General features: G+C 40.5%; 1 protein-coding gene across 1 annotated transcript; it reads right to left on the reverse strand.

Moving 5' to 3' along the window:
- Nucleotides 1-6,406: 6,406 nt before the first annotated feature.
- On the reverse strand, nucleotides 6,407-23,342 carry METAP2 (methionyl aminopeptidase 2). Its single transcript, XM_037389071.1, has 11 exons — nucleotides 23,129-23,342; nucleotides 22,201-22,302; nucleotides 18,856-18,921; nucleotides 18,412-18,514; nucleotides 13,932-14,093; nucleotides 12,040-12,221; nucleotides 11,863-11,957; nucleotides 11,682-11,778; nucleotides 11,002-11,105; nucleotides 8,446-8,561; nucleotides 6,407-7,197 (listed from the first exon to the last, which is right to left on the reverse strand). The coding sequence occupies exons 1-11, from the start codon at nucleotides 23,307-23,309 to the stop codon at nucleotides 6,945-6,947; spliced, it is 1,461 nt and encodes a 486-aa protein (XP_037244968.1). The 5' UTR covers nucleotides 23,310-23,342; the 3' UTR covers nucleotides 6,407-6,944.
- Between the last annotated feature and the right edge of the window lie 2,572 nt (nucleotides 23,343-25,914).

Here is a 25,914-nt window from a genome sequence, read left to right on the forward strand (position 1 = left end):
TCCCAGGAGTATCTCAACTAGATAATGTAGGAGTCCTGAGAGACTCAAGCATTAGTGGAAGAGCTTATCTTGGGACTGGGGGGGTTGGGGGAGGAGAAGGAGGTTAATTAGCCTCAATCATCAGTATTAAGCACATAATCAAGTCCCTTAGAAAGGGCCTTATCCTACCAGGATTGCCTAGGCTGTGCTTATAGCTGTCCCCCTGCATTTTCTCTTGCTGCAGCAAGCATTGCTAAGTCTCGAGGCTTTCTCTAAAAGAGATCATTAGCTTAGGAGAAGCAGATTCTGCTTTCTTCCCATTGGTGCTCTCTTGGGTGGAACAAGAGAAGGAGAAAGGACATACTCAGAGTTCTGGTCCTAATCCAAGTTGTAGCAAGGATAGAGATGATTACTGCAGTCCAGCATAAGGATGAGCTAATTCAGGTGCACTTCTCAACAGCTTCTGCTTGGGTTCTTAATACTTGCCAGGTGATGCAGCTAGCTCTGCACCCTTTTAAGATGGAGTAAGGCTCAAGCTCAGTGTAAGTCTACATGCTTATGTTCTGCCTTCCTTCACTCAGGTACGTATTTAAAATAGCACTCCAACTGGAGCCAAGGAAGTGGCAAGGTTCAGGAGCAGAAATACCACAGCCAGTGCAGAAGCCTACATTGTGCTGACCTTAGGAAACCAAACAGCTATTTGAGCAAAGGCCACCTACCCATTTTAGCGGCAGCTGTGGAACCCTGACCCCAGGAACAACTCAGTCGCAGTTCTGAAGAGTGGTAAAGCTAAGGGTCCAGCAACTCGGCACCTATATCAGCAACAGGGGTATAGTTAGGTAGAGTTGCCTAAGAGACCCAGGCAAACCCACCTGATTGATAGTTCCAGAGCGAGCTCGTCTGGTAGCTTAAGTTACTGGTATGAAAGATAATCACGTGAAGGCATCTCAAGAAGCCTAACCCTTGTTTCCTCTACTCACCACCTTCATTTTAATCTACACTCAGAAAAACAGGTTCAGTTCCATTGCTACCTTGCTAAGAGCTGTCTGCAGCTGACATACAGGCTACCTGGTCACCTAGAGCACCGTACACTGCCCTTGCTGAATTTCCTCATTGCACAAGCAATCAGTGCTTGTAGCAACTAGGTAAAGCAATTATGTAGTAATTATTTTTAATGAAGGGTTCAGGACCACCTCACACACACAGTAACTCTCCGTGAGTAGTAATTTGGCAGCCAGCCACACTGTGGACATAGAAATGTTAACACCAGTTATGGTTTTGCATGCATTTATGAGGTCACTTGCCAACTCCCTTCTGCAGCCTTCCAGGAGAGATGCTGGGTTTTTTTCTCCAGCTACACAAGGGAAGTGGTAGTGTGCCTTAACGAGTTACCTACCAAGTACATTTGAGGAGGGTACACAAAACTGTTGATAGTGGAAGGGGCCTGTGGAGACTGTAGAGTCCAGCTCTGCTCAAAACAGGGTCAACCAGAACAGATGGCTTAAGGGTGTGTGCAGTCAGGCTTTAAACAGGACCAAGGATGGAGACACCACAAACATTCCAGGCAGCCTGTGCCAGTGCTAGACCATCCTCACTGTAAAAGCTTACTTCTGACTAAATGGTACTTCCTGTGTTGCACTTTGTGCTGGTTTCCCCTTGTCCTGTCACTGGGTACCACTGAGAAGAGCCTCGCTAGGTCTTCTTGACTCCCTCCCCACCAGGTGTTTACACACAAGGATAAACTCTACCCTGAGCTCCCCTTCTCCAGGCTAAGCGCTCCCAGCTCTCTCAGCCTCTACTCGTGTCAGATGCTCCAATACCTTTCGTCACCTTTTTAGCCCTTTGGTGGGCTCCCTCCAGTCAGTCTGTATCTTGTACTGGGAAGTGCAGCACTGGAGCCAGCCCTCCAGCTGTGTCTCTCCAGTGCTGAGGAGAGGGGAAGCATCGCCTCCCTTGATCTGCTGGCAGTGCTCTGCCTAATGCAGCCCTGGAGGCAGTTGGCCTTAGTGGTGGTGCCTGGGGTTATTCCTGCCCAGGCGCAGCACGTGGGACGTCCCGGTGTAGAGCTGCACGAGGTCCCTTCCAGTGTGAGATACTCCAGGCTCCTGCTGGCCCATCTCCCCAGCCTGTCCCGGTCCCTCTGGGCAGCAGTGCCCCCAGCCGGCCCAGCCAGCCGCTCCTCCCTGCTGTCCCCCACCCGCCAGCTTGCCGAGCGCACCGATGCATCACGCAGGGCACAGCAGCCCACTCTTCCACTGACAAAGAATCCCATTTTCCCGTCCCAGGTGGTAATGATGTATGCATCCAGACAGCATGCAGTGGGATTATGTGTTTGCACTTCTATCAAGTGGTAAATAGGGCTTCCATACAGCTCTCTCCCATTTAAGGATTTGGAGATTTGGCCTTACTGGGGTGGGGGAATATTTAAAAAACAACTAGGCCAAAAGGCTTACTCTTTATCTTAACTGCTGACAACTGCTAACTAGGCAGTTGTGGGTGGTTTTTTTTTTATAAATCACTGTAACTTTGCAAAAGAAGTCAGCAGCAGTAGAAATGCAAAGCAAAGCTAAAATTAATACGACTTTCAACCTTAGTTGGGTGGCTGTCATGGCAAAAACACAAGTCAAAAATTCTGAAAGAGTCACAGGACAGCTGTCTTAATTAGTTTTTCTTTTACTTTAAAAGTAGTCAAACATTCAACTGCCTCTTGAACCCTTGTAGAAAAAAAATATACTGTATATATTTCATATAAAAATAACATCCTGCTTCAAAGCACACAATGCTTTTCTCAAGTTACATGGTCTTTCTCTAAATACACCTTCATAAAACCATTTGGCAAACCCACTATTTTGTGAATGACTTAAGAATATATACTGCCTGCCTTTGTTTATGGACAGCTGATTGATATTCCATGGAATGCCAAGTACTAACAAGTTGGAAGAGCAAAATCCTGGCAAATAATTAACACAAGAAATACTAACCCTCTTCTTCCTTCCTGTAAAAAAAAAAAAAAAAAAAAAAGTAAGAAAGATTTGGCAAAGTTCCTCTGCCTCCAAACACCGCCTGTAAAAATCAAACGAACAAATTCCAGTCATGCTTACACATCGTATCATTTATGTTTCCATGATACTGTCTTACCCTGGTTTTGTACTGTTATGTAACGCTAATATTATTTTGATATACTGAAGGTAACACAGCATGAAGCAATTGGAAGACAACAGCAACTTAACCTCCCTCCCTAGATGCCCCATTTCAGCTTCCTCTTTGGAAAGTTATAGTTATAACTCACCCTTGAAATACCTGCTGCTCCCTTGCAAGCCAGGTTGCTACACAGCAGCTTGCACAAAGCTAGTGCTAGAACTGCTCCGCTATTTCACAAGCCGGAGTCTCAAGTAGAAAAGCATGTTCCCAGGGGTGTACCTTACAGTTCCTACTTAGCACCAAGTTCACTTCAATTTTCAATAAAATCCACCACTAAAAAGGTGAAATGCTGATTTCTCTTGTAGGGTGGTATTTTTAAGCCAAAATTTGAAGTGCAGAACTCCAAGGAAATCTACCATCAACACACAAGTGGAAAAATAGTTTTAAAAAGAAGACCAGGGACAACAAAACAAAAAGCTGATGCATTAGTTTAGGCTTTCACCTAAAGAAGCCAAGAAAGCAACTGCGTGTAGCAAGTGCTGGAGCTGCCCTGGCATTTTCCCTCTGGCAGCGTGCTCCTGGGCTGGAGCTGGGCCTGGCACGACGCAGCGTAGGAGGCCCACGTCAAATGCCTTTTACAGGGTGGGACGGGGAAAGCAGGGCTGCAGGATGCAAACACAGCCAGCTTTTTGTTTTGGGACATAAAGTTCACTTTGCTTTTGCAAGCTGCAGTCAGGAGTCTCTGCTGCATCCTGCTCCTTGCATACAGGTAGAGGGGCAGGCTTTAAACGTTTCAACCACCTGGGAAAGACTGCTGCAAGCTGGCAGTGCCTGTTGCCCACACGGAGCATGTGCACTGCATTAGGGTGCCGCTAAGGCAGGTAAACACAAGGCAAAGTAACTTTGCCATTTTACAGGCATAAACTTATACAAGACTCCATGAAACTAACAGAAGACTGACTCAGGTTGAAGACTTGCTCAAGCAGGTGATCAAAAAGGGGAGGAAAAAAACCAACCCAAACCCAAGCCCCACATTGGAAAAGCATGTTGTTTGAGCCTAAAATGAGTCTCGAGAGAATCTTAAGCTGTACCTTCATCAAAAGGACAGGTCAAGGTCAAGCTGTACATTCTTTAATGATGCGTGTCTCAAGGTCTACATGAAGGAGAAAGCCTGCCAATTAGGTCTGGGACTCTCTGGCACCTCTAATGAATGTACTCACTGCAAAAACTATTACCATTTCTGGTGCTGCACATACTTGAAAAGTAAGATGATCCCCATCTCTGGGTATTCGAGAAAGACGAAAGACAGACTTCAGTATCTGGCTCAAAAAAAAATAATTTGATTTTGCCAAGTGACAAGACGGTATGATCCAGTTATCAGATAGTGTGGCCAGGACCTTATAACTACACCTACAGCAACAGGAAAATGCAGCCTATACGGCATGAAAGCCATAGAAGAATATTTTTTTTTCTTAATGCAAGGTGCAAGGAGGTAGAAATAGGGCTTACCTTCTACACTGACTGTAAATGCAGGATGGTCAGTGGCACAGGAAGCATGTTTCCAGACAAACCCAATTAAATTTAATGGCAACAAACAATCCATCATGTTCTGCAAATGTTTTTGTGAAACATTTCCTCTACAACTTGTTATGCATGATGATCAGCTTCCATATGTGGATTAGTAAACAGCCAGTAAATTACAAAGTTAAAAGAATAGGCCATAATCCAAAGTAGCTCTGCTAGTCCAGATCTTCATACTACGTTCAGGTGAAATAAAAGACAAAGGGAGGAAACCAAATCATGGATCTGCAATACCAAGTGTTCCTGAAGTAACCATCAGTGAAGATAAAAAAGCCTTAACCTGTAGGAACAGTACCAAGTGCCACTGAGCTAGTAACAGATGATCCTTCTAGACAGGAAAGTCTGGAATTGGCAGTTAAGAGGCTAAGCACTGAAGCAAATTTGTCTTGTTTCTAGCAGAACTTGCAGTAACCTGGTTTGTTACAAAAACAGGTAAGTGAACCAGAAGCCATCAATTCCACCACAGCCTGCTCATATCAAGTCAAAAAGTGCATCAGTGGTATGGTCCTATTAGCGTAAGTAAAAAGAGCAGCAGCTGATGTACCCAGCAACCCTGTTCATCACAGATTCTTTCAAGTACCAGTTTTTATTTTGCATTGTACAAGCATGTACACTAGTTACTGTTTGTTTGGAAGTTGAGACACACATGCCCATGCAGCTGCATAAATCACTTAAAATCCAATGCTGGGATGCCAAGACCCCCAGACAGCAACAACAGAAATACACATTTCAATATCCCGTTTCATCCATTTCTACAAGTTTGAACGGTACTAAGTTTAAACAATACTTACAATTGGGGAAAAATACCACTGATGTATATTATTTTTAAACTGTTGCCAGTGCTCATAATACTTGTGTTTTTAAAAGGACAAAGTGCAGCTTTTACTCGAAAGACAGGGGGATTGAACTGGTATTTCTAAATTAGTATGAACTCCTCTAACTAAACACAGGCTGTCATCTATGAAGGAGCAGGTGAAGTGTCTCTGTTTCGTAAGCAATTGTTTAAGGCACTGTTGTGGATCCATGAAAGCAGCTGTCCTTTTTGTTACTTTTGTATGTAGAATTTTAATGTGCAAGTCACGAGGCAAGTATATAGCACTGAAAGACATACTGCACCTAGGCCTGAAGAACCATTTAATTTAATAATAAATAGGGATTTAATTTACCTTTACAAATGCGATTCAGCAGATTCACTGCAGCAGGAAGAAGATATGACCTCTTATGTCAAGATGACATCAATTACTCCAGATTTGTTTGCCTGTATAGAAGAACTTTTAACACTCCAAAATAAATTAATATTTCATTGCCCCTAAAACATGTCCAATTGAATGTGAACTTTAAGGAGACTGGGAATCACACATAGGAAAATTTTACTCTGTGCAAGAGGGCATGCCAACCGCAAAGAATATATAGGGATATATACTAATATTCACAGCTGACTTCAGCCCGAAGTTGCACGTTGCTGGTAACAGCAGAGACCACCAAATGCATTTGACATGTTCTAATACAGCAGAAGTCTGAAGACCGGCACACTCAAAACCAAATCACACCACGCACCTTTACTGAAGTTGTCCCATTCTGTCCTGCAAAGAGTTGATGACTTCTTACCCTGTATCCCAGTACCGACAAGACTAAATTGGCACTGAAAGGCCACATTTCATACTAAGGGTAAGACAGATCCAGTTTCAAGACAAGAAATGGCAAATCAAGTTTGTAAAATATTTAATAGAGCAGTTCCCGAGCAGACTCCTGACTAGAATCATAACCAGACTTCTAAAAAGTATATATATTTTTAGATCTGAAAATTTGTCTTTATTTTTTACAAAATGGATTCCAGGAAGTTTAAAAGGCAGTATCATAGAGGACTTGGGCGCAGAAATCAGGTGTAGTCATTCAAAGCATTCAAGTAGGAATATGGTAATATAAATATTTGAAAAGCATCTTTTCTCATAAATGTTCAAAACAAAATGTATAACTCATTCCAAACTAAAAATCGAGCTTTATAGCACGTATTTCCCTGAACAAAAAAAATAAGTAACTTTTGAAATATTTCTAAAGGCCTGAAAGCTTTTTCCTTGGTTAGTTACATTAGAAGACTTGCCTTTGATTAAATTCCTTCCTTTCCAAATACGGAAAGTATTACATCAGTCCACTGTTAAAACAGACAATACGTTGCAAATTAATTCTGGTATAGTATGTTCTGACAAAGCCTGGAGTATAAAGGTGCTGAGGTGGCTTTGAGTTTAGTAGTCATCTCCTCTGCTGACAACCTCCTTGCACGTTGGGCGCAACAGTATAGTGTGCTCAAACTGTGCCGTGTATGAGCCTTTAATGTCGCACAAGGGAGGATACGGATCCACTATACCCAAGTCGCACAGGTTCTTCAACGCCATTAGGTATTTACTCTCTCCCAGGCGATCTAGCCATCTGCGGCAGAAGGCAAGAGTACCAAAGTTTTCATTGATAACGTTTAGCAAGTGTTTTGCTCTTGGAAGCCTGAAGAAAAAAGAAGTAGTAATTTGAGAAGGAAGAAGTATCACCAGCAAGTATTCCCTACAGAAATGAAACACACTAATTAAGAAAAGGGTTAGATTTCAAGGTATTTTAAGACTGCCCAGTCTTGGGATGTCTTTCTACATCAATGAGATGTTCTGTTCACAAAAGAAAGTGCATTTTCCTCCTGCAAAAAGATATCCTTCAAAACAAAGCTGAATGCTGCCAAATATCCTGGCCATCCATTTTGAATGGGGGACGTCAGATTGGGAACGTTATCTGCATCTAACTATGCAAGCAAAACTAAATGCAGTGACAGGAATAGTTCTCTTAAATAATAAAAGGACAATTCGTTTTATACGGAAAACCAGAATTCTTCCTGATCCAAAGTGGTTAATAATCTGAACTAACTTAGGCATGAGCCTGGTAGTTTAAAATGCTGAAGTTTTACTTCTGAAGTAAAATACTTTTTATTCATACTTCTTGCGATATATAAGCATAAAAATCAGAGATTTATAGATCTGCTAAGAAATAAATTTACTTCCAACCGTAAGATGTTCCTTTCCAACCCTTAGGCTAATTCTACAACCCCTCCCCCTTTTTCATATTACTAGATAGGTCTATTTTGTTTCCACAGAACAATCTGGAAAAGCATGCCTGCCTGCTACAGTTCTAACCATAACAGCCTTCACTTCAGAAAATAGATTGCACTCCTAGAAATGTTAAAACGCAATCCCAGTGAAAACTGAACATTAATAATCTATTTCATTTTATAGCTATACACTAAAATAAGAACTTAAACCCCACAAAATATCTACACAAACAAAACAGATGACACTAATAGCTTGATATATTCTGGGAACAGCACTAAAATAAAGATTCTAGCACACAACCATAATACGGATGTTGATTTTTTTTTTTAATCTATACTTTTAATATATAGACTAATATACCACCATAATATATTATTAATTATTAAAAAAATATTAATGATAGGAAGATTGTTAACAAACAATCTAGGTTTCTGAAGACATAATAATGTATTTTCTCCATTTCAAGACTCTTTGGAATAAATAATTCCATATTGTTCCAGACTTACAATCAGAGCATATTTCATAGCATGAACATTGCTACCACCACCCTTTGAATCCTCCGACAACCTCAAGAGAAGAATCTGCATTGTATCAAATTTGAACCTTAAGAGGGTGGTAGCTCTAGCACAAAATACCAACAAACCCAACAAAATCCAACCTTATTGGCACATGCCCAACATCAAAGTTCTTCATGTAATGAGAACATTCCATATCATCATGAACAACACCTTTTCCCGTGCTACCGAAGGTTTCTATAGCATACACTTCGCCTTCCTAAGGAGAGAAGAAAAAACAAACAAACAAACATGTTGCAATATGAAAATAAGTGACATCAGGCCATTCTGACATGACAATCTCAGTATAACAACTTCTGAATACAAGTAATTAAATGTGAATATATTCAATCACCGGATCAATGTAGAGAAAAATTTAATACGGAGATTTCACACTTAGTTACAGACATCTCCAAATCACCAGCTATTTATGTTAGTACCATTTGTTTCAAGCGATAAATATCAGCACATTTCTAGTCACAATTTCTCAAAGTCATTGCAGTTAAATTGTCAAAGCATATATCTAACATAGCTAAGAAACTACATTCTGTTGTAAAACATTTGCTAACTGGAAGCAATACTCCTTTTATATTCAGATAGAAGTCCTAGGAAACGTATAGTTTAGACATAGCAAATAGATGTTGATTACAGAGACTTACTGCACTGAAGAACTTTCTGCCCAATTTCTGCAAGAATTTTCTGGTAACAGCTGCTAGTATAAACCCTTAACCTGCTCATTTCCACTCCACAAGATGAATTTCTTCAAGAAATGAAGGTGATAAATATCTGCAAGGGCATTATCAAAATTCTAGCCAAGAACATACTGAAATGCCATTATATAAACTCATTTCTGGCAAGTGCACTCACATATCCTTAACGGTAGGATTGTGAAAGGGACTTTACAAGATAGGGCATCAAACATTAATGCACAGCAGGAGCTGGGTTTTTCAGTTTATTAAGCTACTTCGAAAGTCACAACCCAAAAATAAGAAGCCAACACAGCCTTCAAATTCAAGACAAACTCTTAAAGATGCCCTTGAATATTTAACTGATTTAATTTAAAAAAGCGCCCCGAAATACAAAAGCACAAAAACCTGCACACAATGCCACAAAAACAAGAAAACAAACAAACAAATAAATCACTTTACACCCACTTTTTCAGAATAAGGATTGTCAGAGGCTGTATTTCTCTCCGTCACAAAAAACTCACTGGATTGCAGTTTTATACTATAATTAGTACGGTACAGTAAGAGCTTGGCTATGCTCCACATTCTTCATTGGCAAAACCCACTGTCTTTAATGCTGTAGGATTGTGTCCTAAGTAACCTACAGAAGCTGAAGAAATCTAAAAAAGGTCTTCTCCCCAGTGTCTGGATATTAAATTAAAACAATCTCAAATCTCTGAAATCTGTAAGTAAGATTTGCTTAAAGAACTTAAATTTTATACTAGTAATAGATGATGGAAGATACACAAGACCTAACCATTCACTAAGCTAAAACAAGAACGGCACACAAGTTTTTTCTATCTTCCTTTTCCACCACTCTTTCATCCCTTTGAACACTCCTATAGATAAGATTAGAGTTAAAGCGGTCTCTTTGCTCACATCATTAACAAGGTGATCCATAATTACCATACAAGTTTTAGGCAATGAGGGTGAGCCTACCTCAAAAAAACCAGTCCTGTCTAGACCACACCTGTCCCTGTTCAGCTCTTACAAGTCTTATTTACTCTGATAGGCTTACCAGTGACCATTGCTGATCAGTGATCAAGCTTAGAATTAAATTAAAAGCTTCTTATCTCATTATCAATCTTCTAAATAAGCCTTCCTTTCTTGTTAGAACACATTTACATCAAAATGATGGCTGAATCTCAGGTTACATATTTCAACATTACATTTCCAATTGGTAGTTGCCATATCATGTACAGCAATTTCTCTTCCCGTTCTCCAAAACACTATTCAAACAGCATCTCTCATCCAGCCTCTCACATTAACTAGAAATATGCTTGATTATCTTATATCTGCAAAGAAAACCTGCGCTGGAAGCTTCTTGAGAAAGTTAGCATACCTAACTGTACTTGCAAAAAGTCATCCAAAGCTAGAACACTACATAAATATTTCTCAAGAATTACTGGAGCAAGAGAAGATTGTTATTTCATCTTTTTAATTACAGTGAACAAACAAGGAAAGTGTGAATGACTGGCAAGTCCAAACACCTTTCAGGAAAACTCTGATCCCAAAATTTGAATTCCTGACTTTTTCCCTGCACTTAAGTGCAACATTCCAACACTGCATTAAGTAATATATACACACTGAGAAATAAACACGCAAGAGTTTCTGTAAGCATCACTATGGCCATTCAGAATTCAAGGTTTTTTTGTTTTGGTTTGTTGTTTTTTTTTTTTTTTTAAATAGCAGGGTCCCTAGGCTTCAATTTCATAAAGTATTAGATACCAGAACACTCCAGGGCTAAATGTAGAAGCCACTGAGATGAAACAAGAGTGATCACTCTTTACAGTAACACTACAAAGTACAGTTTTTCTTCTGCTGCTATTACCAACCAGCATCACAAATACCACACATCAGGAGTGCACAGGAAATAATAATACTCTTGCAGTGACAGTCAGGGAAACTAAACAAAGATTTAATAACTCCATTTACCTCCATTCTTGTTGCTTCTCCTCCTTTCACAATGGGCACTGTTTTCCCAGCATGTATCCTATATGGCCCAATCGAGTGTCCATTCAAATTGCGAATTGGTTTCACTTTTGAAGAAAACATCAGTATTACAGGCAATTTCCTAACAATTCCTTTAAGGCAATTTGGTTTGCTAGCCCATATTGAAAGTACAATAGTGACTCATCATATTGCAGAGGAATTAAACACAGAACTATCCACACATCTTGTACAAATCCCAACCAAGACACAAGTTAGTTTTGTATGCTGTATCAAAACTTCATTATTAAAGACTAGCAACTCCAACATTAACAAAAGCTCTATGGAAAAATGGAAAATATGAAAAAATGGAAAATAATGGAAAATAAAGGAAAAGCATTAATAAAGCCAAACAACAGGTATCAAATTATTTGCACATTTTGAAACAGTTGTTTAGCCTTCATCTTATCTGTTGAAGATACAATACTTGGAAGGATAAACGAAGAAAATCCCTCCAGAGGAACGGCAAGCCAGCCAGAAACCCGTATTTATGCAAGACTCGTACCATACTTCTAGTACAGAGGTCTTTTCAATATGTTACATATAAATCAGTATTTGTACAAATATATATAGACACACATACACTCTCTAAGAACAACTATCCTTACATAAAGAAAAGAACTTGCCTTGGTATGTTTTGCCATCAATTTCAACCTCATAAGACTCCATAACTTCTTGTATGGCCTCCCCCACATCACAGAGACGTACATCTATTCCAGCACACTGAAAACAAAGTGCAAATATAAATGGAAAAGAATCACAAGGTTTACTGTGAGACTTGGTAAATTACTTACATAGTGATCATACCTTTATTCCAGTATTTGTGGCATCCTTTACAGCTTGTAATAGTCTGTCATATTTTGGATTGAACGTGACTGTAAAAGCACAGTCAATAATACGACCTGAAATCAGCAGAAATTAATTAGCTTTAATCTTTGCACTGAACAATGTTCTCAAAGTTTTAATTCATAAATAAAAACTAACCACTAATATGTGTCCCAAAATCTATTTTGCAAATATCATCATACTGCAGCACTGTTGGATCTCCGGCATTGGGAGTGTAGTGGGCAGCACAGTTATTCAGAGAGCAGCCAGTAGGAAATGCAAGACCTGCATTTAAACCATTCTCCTTTATCAGCTTACGTGAGCAGTCTTCTAGTTTTTCACTAAAAGGCAGAAGGGAGGGAGAAGGAAAAAAAAAAAGAACATAACAGTTGTCATCAATACTTCTTATGATGACTTCAGACAAATCAATGCAACAACAAAGCCTCAGAAAAAATATTCAAGCATATGTTTTCATGTGAAATCTTAAATTACTTATATGCTAACTAGAAGGAGACCCTAGACTGGAAAACGTTAAGTACAACAATAATGATCTTCAGTTCTTTGTGTTGTTTCTTCTACTGGTTCTTGGCCAAAATGGAGGACTTCACTAGTGTGTTTACTCTAAATTTAAAATATCCATCCTTTACCAGCTACATTTAATCCATTCCTCCTGAGCAGCAGTTATACAACTAAAAAAATTCAGGCAATTTAAATAAACTCTTTAAAATTACCGGCATTTAAAAGAGGGTGGGGTGGGTGGGGGAAGGCAACAGTATAGTCACTTCGTTTATTAAAAAAAATAAAATCTAATTAAAGGACTAATATTTTTTTCATTTAAGCAATAACTGTAATAAAATAAAACCTTATGAGACTAGCATTTGTTCATGGTTTTTGTCTACTCTCAAGCTGCTAGCTACTGGAAAGCTACAGAAACAAACACGTTCACCACTGTCCTATAGCGGCAGTGAATGACGCACTCACACCAGCGCACCATACTCCGATTTCATTTAAGAGCGCTATTCACTCAAAGCAATCTGGAAAAAGAAGAGAGCTCATTAAGAGCAAGTCCCCACAGCCTGAGGTATTTTAGAAGGAAAAGTCATGTTTTGAGAAAATTATCGCTTTTAACTGTAATAGTCAAACTGTATAATTCAGCATGACAGATTTGTTTCAGCCAGACTAGTTATTAAGGTAGCTGTCTGTCTTCCACTTTCCCTGATGGTCTATTACTTCTTTCCATTATCCTCACACAGTTACCTTGGGGATCAGCTCAGATTTGCTTTCTTACTATCCTGCTCTTGTCAGCACAGTCCTCAGTCATACCAGGCTGAAAACATCTGATTTTGGAATCTAAACTGTCCCATATCAGTGCAGTACTTGGACAGTAGACATTCACTCCAGATAAACTGAAGGACAGAAAAAGGACTCAGTCTAGCCTAATTAATTCTTTAAACTTCAGCTTAATCAAACTCATGTTTATCTTAATCCATTTGCTCAATTATTTATCAGCTGAGCATAACACAAAGAAACACTGCCATCAGCCAGTGAAGACTAAATCAAGTCAGTCTTCCTGCCCTGGACCGAGTACGCAGCCACCCCATTTTTATGCTTCCTCACCCTCCCAGAAACAGACTGCACCCGTGTTGCTCATTCACATACAATTTCACTGACAATTCTGGCAAAAGCCAGGATGTTTACTACCACTATTGCTGTTTCTCTCAGCACCGCTGCAGAACTTGTGTGCAAGAGTAGCCAAGGTACTGAACATTAAAATCAAGCATGTGCTCAAAATTAAGTGAACGCAACTGAAATCTTAAGTTTGAAATTCAGTATGATCCCAGACCCTGTAAAACTGCATAAGCTAAGAACATGTTGTAAGAGGAAACTCAGAGGAAGTAGTTTGGGATACTGGTTGTGTACTTCAAGCAGAAATCCCCCACAACACTCGTGACACGGTGAATTAAGCACACAAAATTGAGACTAAATCCCACCCACACACAGAATGAAGAAAAATCTACAGCAGAGGTCTCTGAGAAGATCTGTGTGCTCACCAGATTTCTATCATTGTCATTCCAGGTTTTATCCAGCTCATAACATATTTTCTCACTTGTCTGTGTGCCTCTGCAGCCTCCCGAAAATCATTCCAGATTTCCTCACTGGCTTGGTCTAGCGCTTTCTTTTCTTCATTAGTTGTTCTCCAAGCAGCAGTTCGCCTTCAACATAGATTATGTGTGTCATGAAGTTACTCAGTTAGACCACAAGCTATACTACCCCCTTTATACTTTCAAAAGCCCTACCTCCCAGCCTTCCCAAAAGCCCAGAGAAGCAGTGTCCTTGAAGGATGCATACTTTTCAACAAGACAGAACAAGCATATAAAATTCATATCAATGCTTGCATTTCTACCTTGAGTTTAGCAGGGCAAATCACCGCAACATGCTCTGCTCATGCAAAGTTTATTTTTTGCACAATCTTGCTCATTCAGACAGTGCTCTTCCTGTATGCAGGAGAATCTCAGCATTGTAGCATAGCTACTTGGCCCAGAAACTGTTACCGACACAGAGACAATAGCTCCTTCAAAATTTAAGAGCTTGCAGATCCAGTATTACTTTCACTCACCCTCAGAATTACCTAATGCAGTGCATGGTAACTATGACACATGCCAGGAAGTTACTTTCTAAATTTGTTGGATGGTGAATTAATTTGTTCCAAGAGAATACCACTCATTTTGGCTCTTTTGTAGGTTCATAGAACAAACAGAAGAATGATTTTCAATGCAAGACTAAAGATAAGATCAGGTTTGAATATATTTTTTTGTTATGCAAGAAACGATACAACTAAGTTTTGAAGAAAGCAAACAAACAAGTAATTTAAGCACTCCAGCAGCTGTCAGAACTTAAATACTAATTTTCTGACTACAAAGTAGATACACCTTCAAATAGTGAAGCTGCAGTACTGTAATAATACAAAAAAAACATAGTGCTAACTCAGAGAACTCCATACACATTGTGAGGGACAAATACTAATAAAAACAACAGATAGCTGCACATCCTGCTAGGTGGGTAATAAAAGAAAAGCCATGGTGGGCAAGATGGACCAAAGATGCTGAACTGTGCCAAGGTTTCCAAGTTTAGAAACTAACTTTTACCTTTATCCAAGTGAGCTGAATATGAAGTGTTAAAGGATTACTTTTTGAAATTCAAAGGTGTAGCTACTTAGCTGTTTTATAGACATGTAACTTGGCTCCACTCTAAGTTTCCTTCACAGCCAAAAACCAGGTATGAGTAGCCAAGAGACTATGTCCTGCAATTTTACTGCATTTTGAACTTATTATTTATACATTGTTCAGAGGCCTAATCCTAAAGCAGAGATGAAAAGATAAAGAAGGGTAACAGGCTATTCCATAAACGTTTTCTCTGGATGACTAGAGGATCAAAGTATTTTGAGACTCTTTTGCTTGTTTCCCTTGAACTTTTTGTCCCTGCTCAGATAAAGTAACAACAGTGTGAAGGAGAAATCTCATGCTTAGTTTTCTGAGCAGTTTTCTGGCTCCGATAGCAAGTCTCATGCATACTACTCTTAGAATTTGCCTTCCACCAACAAAGAAACAAAGCAACAGCCTGCAACACCTAAGCCACCTTACTGCACTTGGAAACTGGACTACTGCCAACAATGCAGTCACGGCACAAGATGGAAAACGTGTACTGCAGGAAAACAGTGGGGAGAGGCTTGAGGATCCTTTCAGACTACTCTGGATTCCAGCAGGGAACACCCTCTGGTAGCAAGAGCTGCTGACAATCTGGGCAGCTGCTCTGCCAGTCACAGACTAAAGCACAAACTCCAGCAAATGGGCAGGAAGCCATCCTCACTCTATCCTACTGCATTTCAGCATATAGTCACTCCATGCAATACAGCCGAAGGACAAAGTAGTCCCTACATTTAAAAATACCGTATCAGACCCAAAGCATTTTGCTGCCAAAGCTGCACCACTGCCACCTGGGAGCTCAGGAAAGGAGGTGACAAATCCTGTGTGGGTCTAAGCACTCAAGACATGCAAAAAATCAGTTTATCAGATAAAGGTCAAACATCAAACATCAAGTCCTCTGACAGGTACATGAGCTAACAAGCTTTTCCAAGAACAGTATCCTAATGTGCTGGCTACCATGTGTCAACTTAAGAAGTTCACCTCTTGCTCCAAGCAATTTGTTCCCATCTTTTCACTGCAGTTCACAGCCCCCAGTTTTCACTAGACAAATCTTTGTAAGACTGTGCTGTAAACTAGATTTTAGTGATCAAAGATAAGAATTCCAGAAAACAATTCCCACAGACTACCTTAACCCTGACAACACCACAGAGGAAGAAACAAGCAGTCAGGGACAAGAATTCCTTAATCCCACTTCAACAAAATCAGTGTATCATGAAATATTGCTTAGAGCTTTTCCGTCCTCCCTGTCACGTCATTTCAAATTCCGGTGTCTTCAATAAAAAAACCACAAGCCTTCAAACAAAACCGAATACTTGAGATATAAAAATATCAAACCTGTTAGTCTGTTGCTTATATAAGGATTGATTATCTGCTATTTTTTCCCCTGAAAATTGAATGATACCCACCTTAGTTCAACTTCCTACACAAAATATACAATTCCAGGTTGATGAGAGGTAGCTTCAGAAAGCACTTGACACCAACAGCTAAGCACAGAAGTGCGACTCTTTAAAAAAGCAAAGACAAAACCCTACTGCCCTCTGAATGAATAAGAGAAGCAGCACAAAAATGCTTCACCAATATATAAAATGAAACTGTTCTTCAGAATAGGAAATACCCTAGCATTCATGTCAGTTACTAAGTAGCTACTTGTGTTCAAAAATGCTAAAGTACATCATAAGATGTAAATATTTAAATTAGGAACAAAACTAAGCATATATTTGCTTAAGCAAATTATATAAAGAAATAATTTCCAGTTCCTTAGAAAAGTATACTCTTTTTCCATAGCAGAATGCTCTTGGTACAGAAAAGATGCTATACTTAAATCCTGTTACAAAATGCGGTTTGTTTTTGGTTTGGTTTTTTGTTTGTTTGGGTTTTTTTGTTTGAGTTTTTTTACTTTTCAAATGAATAATAGCAAACCTAGAGTTCAAACATTTAATCTTCAATAGCTGGATATTTAACAGATGTGCAAAAATGGCGTGTTAATAAACTATGGATGTGCTTAAAGACATTTATAACCGAATTTTCTGGACTGCTTAAATCATGTCTATCTGAATGTGTCATATGCATATACAGACACTTAAGCATCAAAGAATCACTCCTGGATCAGCCTGTCAGGATTACTCTGATAAAAAGTTTAATGCACACAAAAAGGCAGTAATTTGTAAATAGATATGAGTACACCTTCTGATCAAATTAAAGTCATTACAAAGAAGAAAAGCTTCCTCAAAACTGAGTTTTAAACTCATAAAAATGAAACCATATCATCTGTGAATATCTGAGTAGAATTTATAGGATATAGTAGACTCTTTAGTTGCTTACACTGAGAAACAGGCATTGACCTTAACCAATAAATGTTTCAAAGTAATTCGATTCTGAAAAGAGTCACTGAAAACTAAACAATGCTTTCAAAAATATAAATATTTATCTACTCCCTGCCCCCCCCCAGCCTTTCATTTAAACACTTTTTTCAGAGTTTTAATGCAAAATTTCCCAGGAATTTTTCAGTAATACTTGGTCTTTTCATTCAGATTTTCATGCAGTTCAAGCTATTTCCACACCACCTCTCATTCCATACCCCCATATTCCCAGTAAAATATGACCTTCCACAACACTTCATGTAGGAAAAAAAATCAGGAAACTCAAGTCAAGCTGGTATATTCTAGTTCCTAACAAAGCACAAGGAAACAGTAGTACTCTATGAAAACCTAAGAATGCAGATCTTTGTTCCAGTAAACTGCTAAAAGTTGTTGCTTGTTTAGTAAAATTGCACACCATTCCCATGTCTGAATGAATTATAAAAAAGTTTGTTATAACATATTCATACAAACAAGAGAAGCAAAGTGCAGAATGTACCACTTAAAGAATATGAGACAGTTTAAGTCTGACACAGACACCTCTTCAACAACAAAAAAACCCCCAAACCAAGTAGTTGACATCTAGATGCCCCCAGAACTGCTGCATAAGTAAGTATCTTATCACCTTAAATTTTAAATCTTCACTCAGTTCTAAATCAGAGTATATTTTTCTTACAAGCTACCTACTGAAATCCTGTTGGCCCCTTGCCTCATAGCAATTCTGCTCAGGCTATATCTTAATTAAAAAGGCAGGGAATGAGAAACATTTCTGAACCAAAGACTTCCAGTTAAAAAAAAAAAAAATAAAGGAAGAAAAAAAAGCAAAAAAAGCAAAAGCAAAAAAAAAGAAAAGAAAAAAGCACACCACAACTACACTTACTTTGTCCATTTAGTCATACATTAACAGTTTTGCAATTCCACACATCTAGATGACAGCATTTTTATTTTTTTTTAAAGCTTAAAACACTTACCCATCTTGTGTTGGTGGGTATTCGCATTCTTCCCCCTTTGGGAATATGTTGCTAGGAAATAGATCACATATTGGAATAGAAGGTGGATCTGTCTGGACTTTAGCTGTTGAGTATAATTTAAGAAAGTTTTAAATATGGTACATGAAATACTAGGTATCTTATTTCAACCATAAAAGCTAAATGGCACAAATTATTTAAGATCCCCTTACCAAAATTTAGGCTTCTACCAAGGTAACATCATTATCACAATGCCCTCATATCACTTTATTCGGCCCAACGTTTAACATGGCATTCAGTGATACCAGAAAGAAGAAAACTCAGCCAGACTTAGCCTACAAACCCAAGATGCACCCCAAAATTTGTTTCTACTGCCAAGAACAGCACTTACACATGCTTATACCAATATTCATGCGGTCTATCTTTATTTTTGTGCCCGATACCTACGTCCTTTCTTCTTTTTCTTCTTCTTCTTCTTTTTCCCTGTTGCTCCATCTCCTTCACCCTCTCCATCTACAGGAAAGAAAGTGTTCAGGTGAACATTAAGTAACTTTAAAACCTGAAGAATTCTGAATGAGACATAAAACCATCTGGAAACACTTCTTTCACAGCAGAATTTAATGGATTAAAAGAAACTAGAAGCTGATACCAAACCATTAGCATTTTTCGTCCCTACAACAAACACAGATCTAAGAAAATACTTGCTCAAGTTGAGACTTAAAGATATCACCAGAGAAAAAAAAAGTTGTTCAGGGAAAGAGCTTTCAGAAAGCCCTACTTAAAATTCCTCTATTCTCAATTCACCCAAAAAGATGCATGGGGTAGGGGAAAGCATGAGAGAGAACTGTATTAGACACAACATGTAACAAAAAGCTAAGAACTACTGCTTTGAACCCATCTTCTGATGCTTCAGCTAAAGGAACTTCTGGAAAGATAAAAAACCCAAACAAGTAAAGATGACAGCACTTAGGTCAGGATGAGTTTAATCTGGAGATAACTGGGAAAGTCACAACCAGCACCAAGCAAAACTACTGCGTGTGGGAAGTACGAGTGGGAGGTTTTCAGAAAGCACAGCATGTAAGCACCAAGAACTGGCCACACGGCATTACAGGCACATTTGAGAGTTAACAATAACCCCATGGACTTCACATTTAGTAACATCTAATGCTTAGTTACTTCCATACACTTCATATATACTTCATATCTAGTGTGATACCATCTAACTAAACCTTCTGGACCTCAACACAAATGCATTGCAGAACCAATAGGTACTAGTCATCTACATTTAAAACATTTATTTTTTTATCTAAAGTGAGAAGTAAATCAAGAGTACTTTTAAATCAAGTAAAAGCACTGCCATTTTGAACGTATTTATACAGAATTTTTTATTTGCTCCTTTATTTAAAAAACAAACCAAAACACTGACCAGTTGTTCCAGTCACTAGATTTCAAGCCTCTCATGATGGTCAGTGTCATCTGCATTTTTATGCCACGGTAAATGCTCCTGCAGCTGGAGCAAATTTCAGTAAGGTGTCACTCCCACCCCTCCCCAGCTCATCTTGTCATTAAGTATTTTAATTTAAATTCTTGTAAAAAATCGCAAGTATAAATACTTTGTAACTACAATTGTAGTCCAGCCTACCAGATTCTCAATCAGTCTGTATTTCATAGGCAGCCAAAAATCCTTAAGAGTGCATAAATTTCTTCAAAATGTGGTAATTTTGCCACATTTCTCTTGACCTTGATGTCAAACCATACATCAAGAAATAAATTAGACATGACTCCATTTCATTCACCTAGTGATTTCTGGATATTTATTTTTTTTAAACACACGGCCTAAACTGCAAAAAAAGTACTGTTGCTATCTGCTTATTATGGCTTTTTCATACATCAACGCACGTGAGTCAGCCAACTGCAAGCCAAACCAACCCAGCCTATGCTTTCATGTCCTTGAAGACTGCTGCAGACTAACTTATGCTTCTGCCACAAATTAACTACTGCATCTGAGCAATACCCTGTGTGTCTACAGGTTATTTAGCTGATAATAATAAAAAAAAAAAAAAAATCACCAGAAAAGCAATTCCAGATCTTTTCAAAACTGAAGCCCAACCTTAAGCCATTTTGGTATAGCCATTTAATAACTTAGCCTAGGATCATGCAAAAGTCTTACGTATCAGCATGTTTTAACACTGCAGTGGAGGTCAGAAGTGCTACTCCTAATCAGTCCTGGACTTCAAAAGGTATGCAGTCTCATTTCTGGGGCCACATTATGGGCTTATTAGAAGAAAAAAGAAAAGAAGGGGGTGGTGGTGGGAGGGTGGTAGGTATTTTATTGGTTTTAATCTAACGCTGCACCATGTCTTAAGCAATATCCTTGAAACTACACAATTAAGATGGCAAGTGGTGAGGATCAGTACAGGCAGGAACACACAGTTGTCTTAAAACCCCCTTACAGTAATTTTTATTTTTCTGCAAAAATATTACTGCTTTTCTAAAAATAAATCCAAGTCTAATATATGGAAAAAAAATATTTCAGTGATAGTACCACTTCATTTCTTTATACCTCCTAATACTGTAATACTAATTGCTAATACTCTAAAAAGGATAAAAGTACACAGCACTTGACCTGCAACTAACAACCTTATTTCTCCTGAGATGGAACTATAGTCATTCTAATAACTTTCAAAGTATTCTTTTTATTGTATGAAGTTTTCACTACTCTCCTCAATACTTATCACTTTTGTTGCAATGATGGAAAAGCAGATATTGTATTAATTATCTTTCAACTATGTAACCTGAAATATAGCATAAAACAACAATCCATCAGAATATACTTCTGCAGAAAGTAACTGCATAAAACTGGATGCTATATATAGATTAATAATGTTCAAAGATCAATCTATTTGTAATTTTCTATATCTCAGCACACTTGTAAAAAATGTCTATAACTAATTTATTGAATTCTGGAATGATGAATTCCAACATTAGTCAACTAAGAAGATTTCTCAGCAAAACAACAAGAAACATTTTCAGGGTGCTGAGCAAACTTTAAATGCTAATGCACACAAAGGAGATTAAATGACTAAAGATTTGTATTTTCTTAAATGTTCACTTCTATTGAGAAACATTCATCAAAACAAAGAAAATACAGCATCTTTATCTGATATTCCTACAGAAAAGACGCATCCAGCCTGGATTTCAATACTGGATGCTTTTGAGGCATTTGCTTTGAACATCAGCTGCACAGCACAGGCAACATACAAGGTGTATACCTTCCTTGTGTATTAATCCCTTTCCTGTTCTGTTTTAATGAAAAATTAGGATTACAGATGAACAGGTTTCAAGTCACTGATAAAGAGACTAAAACCTGGTATTAATTAAAATGCTTCCTTAAAATCTGTATTTTTTTGTTCCAAGTCAAGTATAAAAGACATAATTTGGAACAAATTTGTACTGACCATAGTAACTCAAGTTAAGAATTATTTGTACCTTACCTTATCTTGAGCTAAACATCTCCCTTCAGTAATAAGATCCATGAAAACAAGAAGCCTTAACAAAGCCGTTACCCCCATTATTCTTTATACATATCTGCATGTGCAACAGCTGAATTGCTGCCAAAAAAGTTGAAAAGTATATACAGGTGCATTTTACCTCTCACAAGCCAACCCCCCCCCCCCCCCCCAACCAACTAAAAAAACCCACAAACCCAAAAAGCATCTGTAAAAGTTTTGTTAAAATAGGAGTCCAGGAATAAGCTGAAACTGGAAATGTCAACAGAAAAGTTACACTTGCCTTCATCATCATCATCTTTTTCTTTCTCCTCCAGTGCTTGTTTATCCAACTGTTTTGCTACATCATCAAGAGCACCTTCCATTTCTTTATCTGTTTCTTGTCCTGTTTGTAAAAGTAAAGTATGACTTACAATAAAAGATTAGCTCCATGTTAGTAAACAATAATGCCCAAAACTTTTTTTAAAAAAAAAAAAAAGGCATCATAAAGCAGACCCAACGTAGATAGTAGGGCACTACAGTGACAGGTGCTGTTACTGAAACTTGCATAAAAAGGCAGCACTACCCAGACACTTCTGACTACTTTTTTTTTATTTCCTGCCAGGGCAACTAATTTTTCTTGCCATAGCAGCAACCTGCTCTTGTGAGATAATATGGGCGTGAAGTAGATAATTATAAAGGCACAGCATGATCATCACTAACTGCTACCCTATTAAACAAACCCAAGCCGTAGTTCTTTTACGCTATTTGCCCAGACTTGCTCCAGCTCTGAGAACCTGGGAGGGTACGGGGAACCCATAGAGACTCCATCATGCGGGATGACTTTCACAGCAGCAGTCTTACGCCTTTCCCCCCGCAAGGCATGGGAGGGGATAAGGGAAGGGGTGGCCTCTCCTGCGCGCACCTGAGCAAGGAGGACTTTCCTCACCCCTGCTTCCCAGGTGCCGAACGGCAGCGGCGTCCCCTCGGCACCCGCCAGCCCCCTCCTCGCCGAAGGGGTTCCCCCTCAGCCCACACGGGGCGGCACGGCGGCCTCGGGGGCGCCCATCGCCCTGCCTGCGCCCCGCACGGCAGGACCCTTCAGCCACCCTCAGCCACCCGCAGCCGCCCGCCACCGCGTACGAGGCCCGGTCTGCCGGGTCGCGGCCCCCTCAGCCCGCCCCGCCGGCCTGTCAGCGGAGCGTCCCGACGCGGCGCGGCCCGGCCCCTACCCGCGGGGCCCGCTTTGCCCTTCTTCTTCTTCTTGCGCTTCTTCTTGGCACCATCATCGGCGCCGAGCCCCACCGCGCCGCCCTCCGCGCCATCCTTGTCCTCAGGTTCCGGCAGCAGCTCGCCGTTGAGGTGCTTCTCCGCCTCGGCGGCAGCGCTGCCCGCCGGCCCCACGCCCGCCATGTCGCCGCGGCCGCGCCGCCTCCCACTCGCGGTGCGAGCGAAAGAGAGCGAGCGGCGGGGCCGGCCCTCCGCTCTATGGTGAGCGCGGGGCACGCCGGGAAGGCTGGAGGACTCCGCCGGGGAGGGGAGGGCGGAGGAGGAGCGCTGGGGAGGAGGGAGCGGCCTCCCCGCACGCCGGGCCTGGTGTGCGCGGGCGGCCTGTGAGGGCCCGGCCCGGGTGGTGGCGGCGTAACGGCCGCGCCTGGCTGCCCGCGGCTGCCCCGCCGTCCGTCCGTCCGTCCATCCGTGGGCCCGGCCCCCCCCGGCCTGGCCGCCGGCTGCCAGCCTGGCCGTGCCGTCGGAGCGCCGCGGCTCGGCGGCCCCGCTGCCCCCCGCAGCCTGCGGCCGGGTCAGGGCCCGCGGCCCGCCGCACGACTGGGCGCCGGCACCATCGCTGTCGTAACCGCAGTCCGCCGTGGCCGGTCATGTTGTGCTTCCTGTTGGTAGTCCCCACTGGCACGCAGAGCGGTGACCAGATGACGTGTTATGTGTGTCAGTGTTTTAGGGGGAGCGTGTGCCTTTGAGTTTGAAGGGCCACGGTTTAGTCTTTTGGCGTTTTCCTGCCGGCTGGAATCGGGGGGCCTAAACTCCCTGGGTGGCACAGAGCACTTCCACGTAACAGGGTTTCAGTTTGGAGAGGGTCAGTGGAGGCACAGCAGGTGGTGCCCATCGCAAGGGGGGGTTCAGAGGTGCAGGGTGAGGGCGCTCGGCAACTCCAGTTGTTACTGCGTATTCATCAGCAAGCGCCGTCCTGGGGAAAGAGTGAAAAATGGAAAATCCTGTTAAAACAAAGCAGTCCTTTCCCAGCAAGAGCAGCTGCCATGGAATGGTTTGTACCATTTAAGTTTGTTAAGGTTTTACGTCTTGAGAACATGGCAAATTAAGTCGTATGAGAGAGAACGTGTAAAGAAGGAAAATGATGTCAGAAAAAAGAACTTGTTCCAAGTCCCATGGAGCAAAAAAGGGAAGATTCTAATATGTGGCAAAGGGCACTGCCTTGTCCCATTTCCATCTCTACTTAGAAAACCAGTGTTACCAGCATCCACGAATAGTTCATTAAATCAGCCTGATTCTTAAAATTCCTGTACCAAGTTTATGCTTTTCACAGCTTTTCTACTAGTATAACCATGCTGGCTAAAAATACTTCCCCCACCCCCCCTTCCTTACTGGTATATTTTAAAAACTCTTGCCTGAGATGTATTTATAGTCTTTAGTATAATGTAGTGTCATGACAGTTTATAACATACAAAAATTATACACAGGCATAATCTGCATAGCTGTGTTTTAAAATGCTTCTGCAGCTAGGTCTGTGCTTGGGAAAACTGGTAGTGCCTTGTATCTCACCGAGGTACGAATTCTGGCCTCTCTGACCCACTGAGGCTGGCTGCCTGCTTCCATTCCCCCTGCCCCCAGCTCACACCCGTGGGCATCTCCTCACTCCTGGCCTGCTACAATTCTCAGCGGGCAGAAGGCTTCAAAATGATTTCCAGCCTGGTCTGTGCAGGTTTCACAGCAGCGTGTTCTCCACTGTTTTTACTCGTAAGAGTACTTGAACAAGGAAATATCCAGCTGGGCCTTTTATGAGACCAGGATGGGTGCAGGGAAGCTGACTGCCCTGGGTTTAAGGCGTGTTCAGAGCAGTGAGACATGCCTCACCAGTTGGGAATGGCTGTGTTACCACTTGTTCACCCTTTAAACCATGTTGTTATATGCGGGTGTTAATTAATACAACTGGACCACCTCCAGGAGGGTCCTATTACTATGATTAAAGCAGAATAAACCTTGTATGATAGAGCAGGTGAGTGATTTAAGTCTTGCTGCTGGTTTTCTGCTGTTTTGTTACCCCTGCTCCAGTGAGAATTGACGTTGTCTGAGGCTGATGAAGAGAGCAACGGAGGAATAGCTTTTTATCATAGCGAGAATGGATGACACAAAAGCATGTAAACTGATGTTGCTTAGAACACTTTTTGTTTATTGCTTATAATTTTAGTTTTCTAATTAGGTAGAAGAGGAATCTATAGAGCAGTGGGGGGTTTGTCATTGGTGGTAGAGGGAGGAGGAACATCACGGGTCAAATTCCCTGAATTCTCCATTTTGAGTCATCTTAGATCTTCCTGTTGCATATTACCCCTTGCTATATCCCCTTTGGTGCCTTTGACAGCTTGAAAAAGAGAGTTATGAACTTCTGCTCCTGGTCCCTTTGCTCTGGTATGTGCCAAAACAGACAAGTTGCCATGCCATGGATTTTGTTGGCTCTAGAACTGAAATCGCAGATAAAGTAGGCCATAAAATCTACAGAAGCCCAGGGAATACAGAGAGATGTTGACCAGAGACAGATAAAAGAAAAATAAGGCGTACATCTTGTGCAGAGGCTGCAGACATGAGATTCAGAAGTAAGGGCATCAGAAGAAAAAGGACAACAAGCAGAACAAATATTTCTGTGATCAGCTGAATTAATGAAGCCAGTTAAGAATATGAAATATTATGAAATAATGAAAGTAGAATCAGAGGGTTGTTTATTTCTTCCCCAGAATGACTCCAGTACCATTCATAACCACTGTGATAG

This window comes from Falco rusticolus, chromosome 5, assembly GCF_015220075.1.
Source record: "Falco rusticolus isolate bFalRus1 chromosome 5, bFalRus1.pri, whole genome shotgun sequence".
NCBI lineage: Eukaryota > Metazoa > Chordata > Aves > Falconiformes > Falconidae > Falco > Falco rusticolus.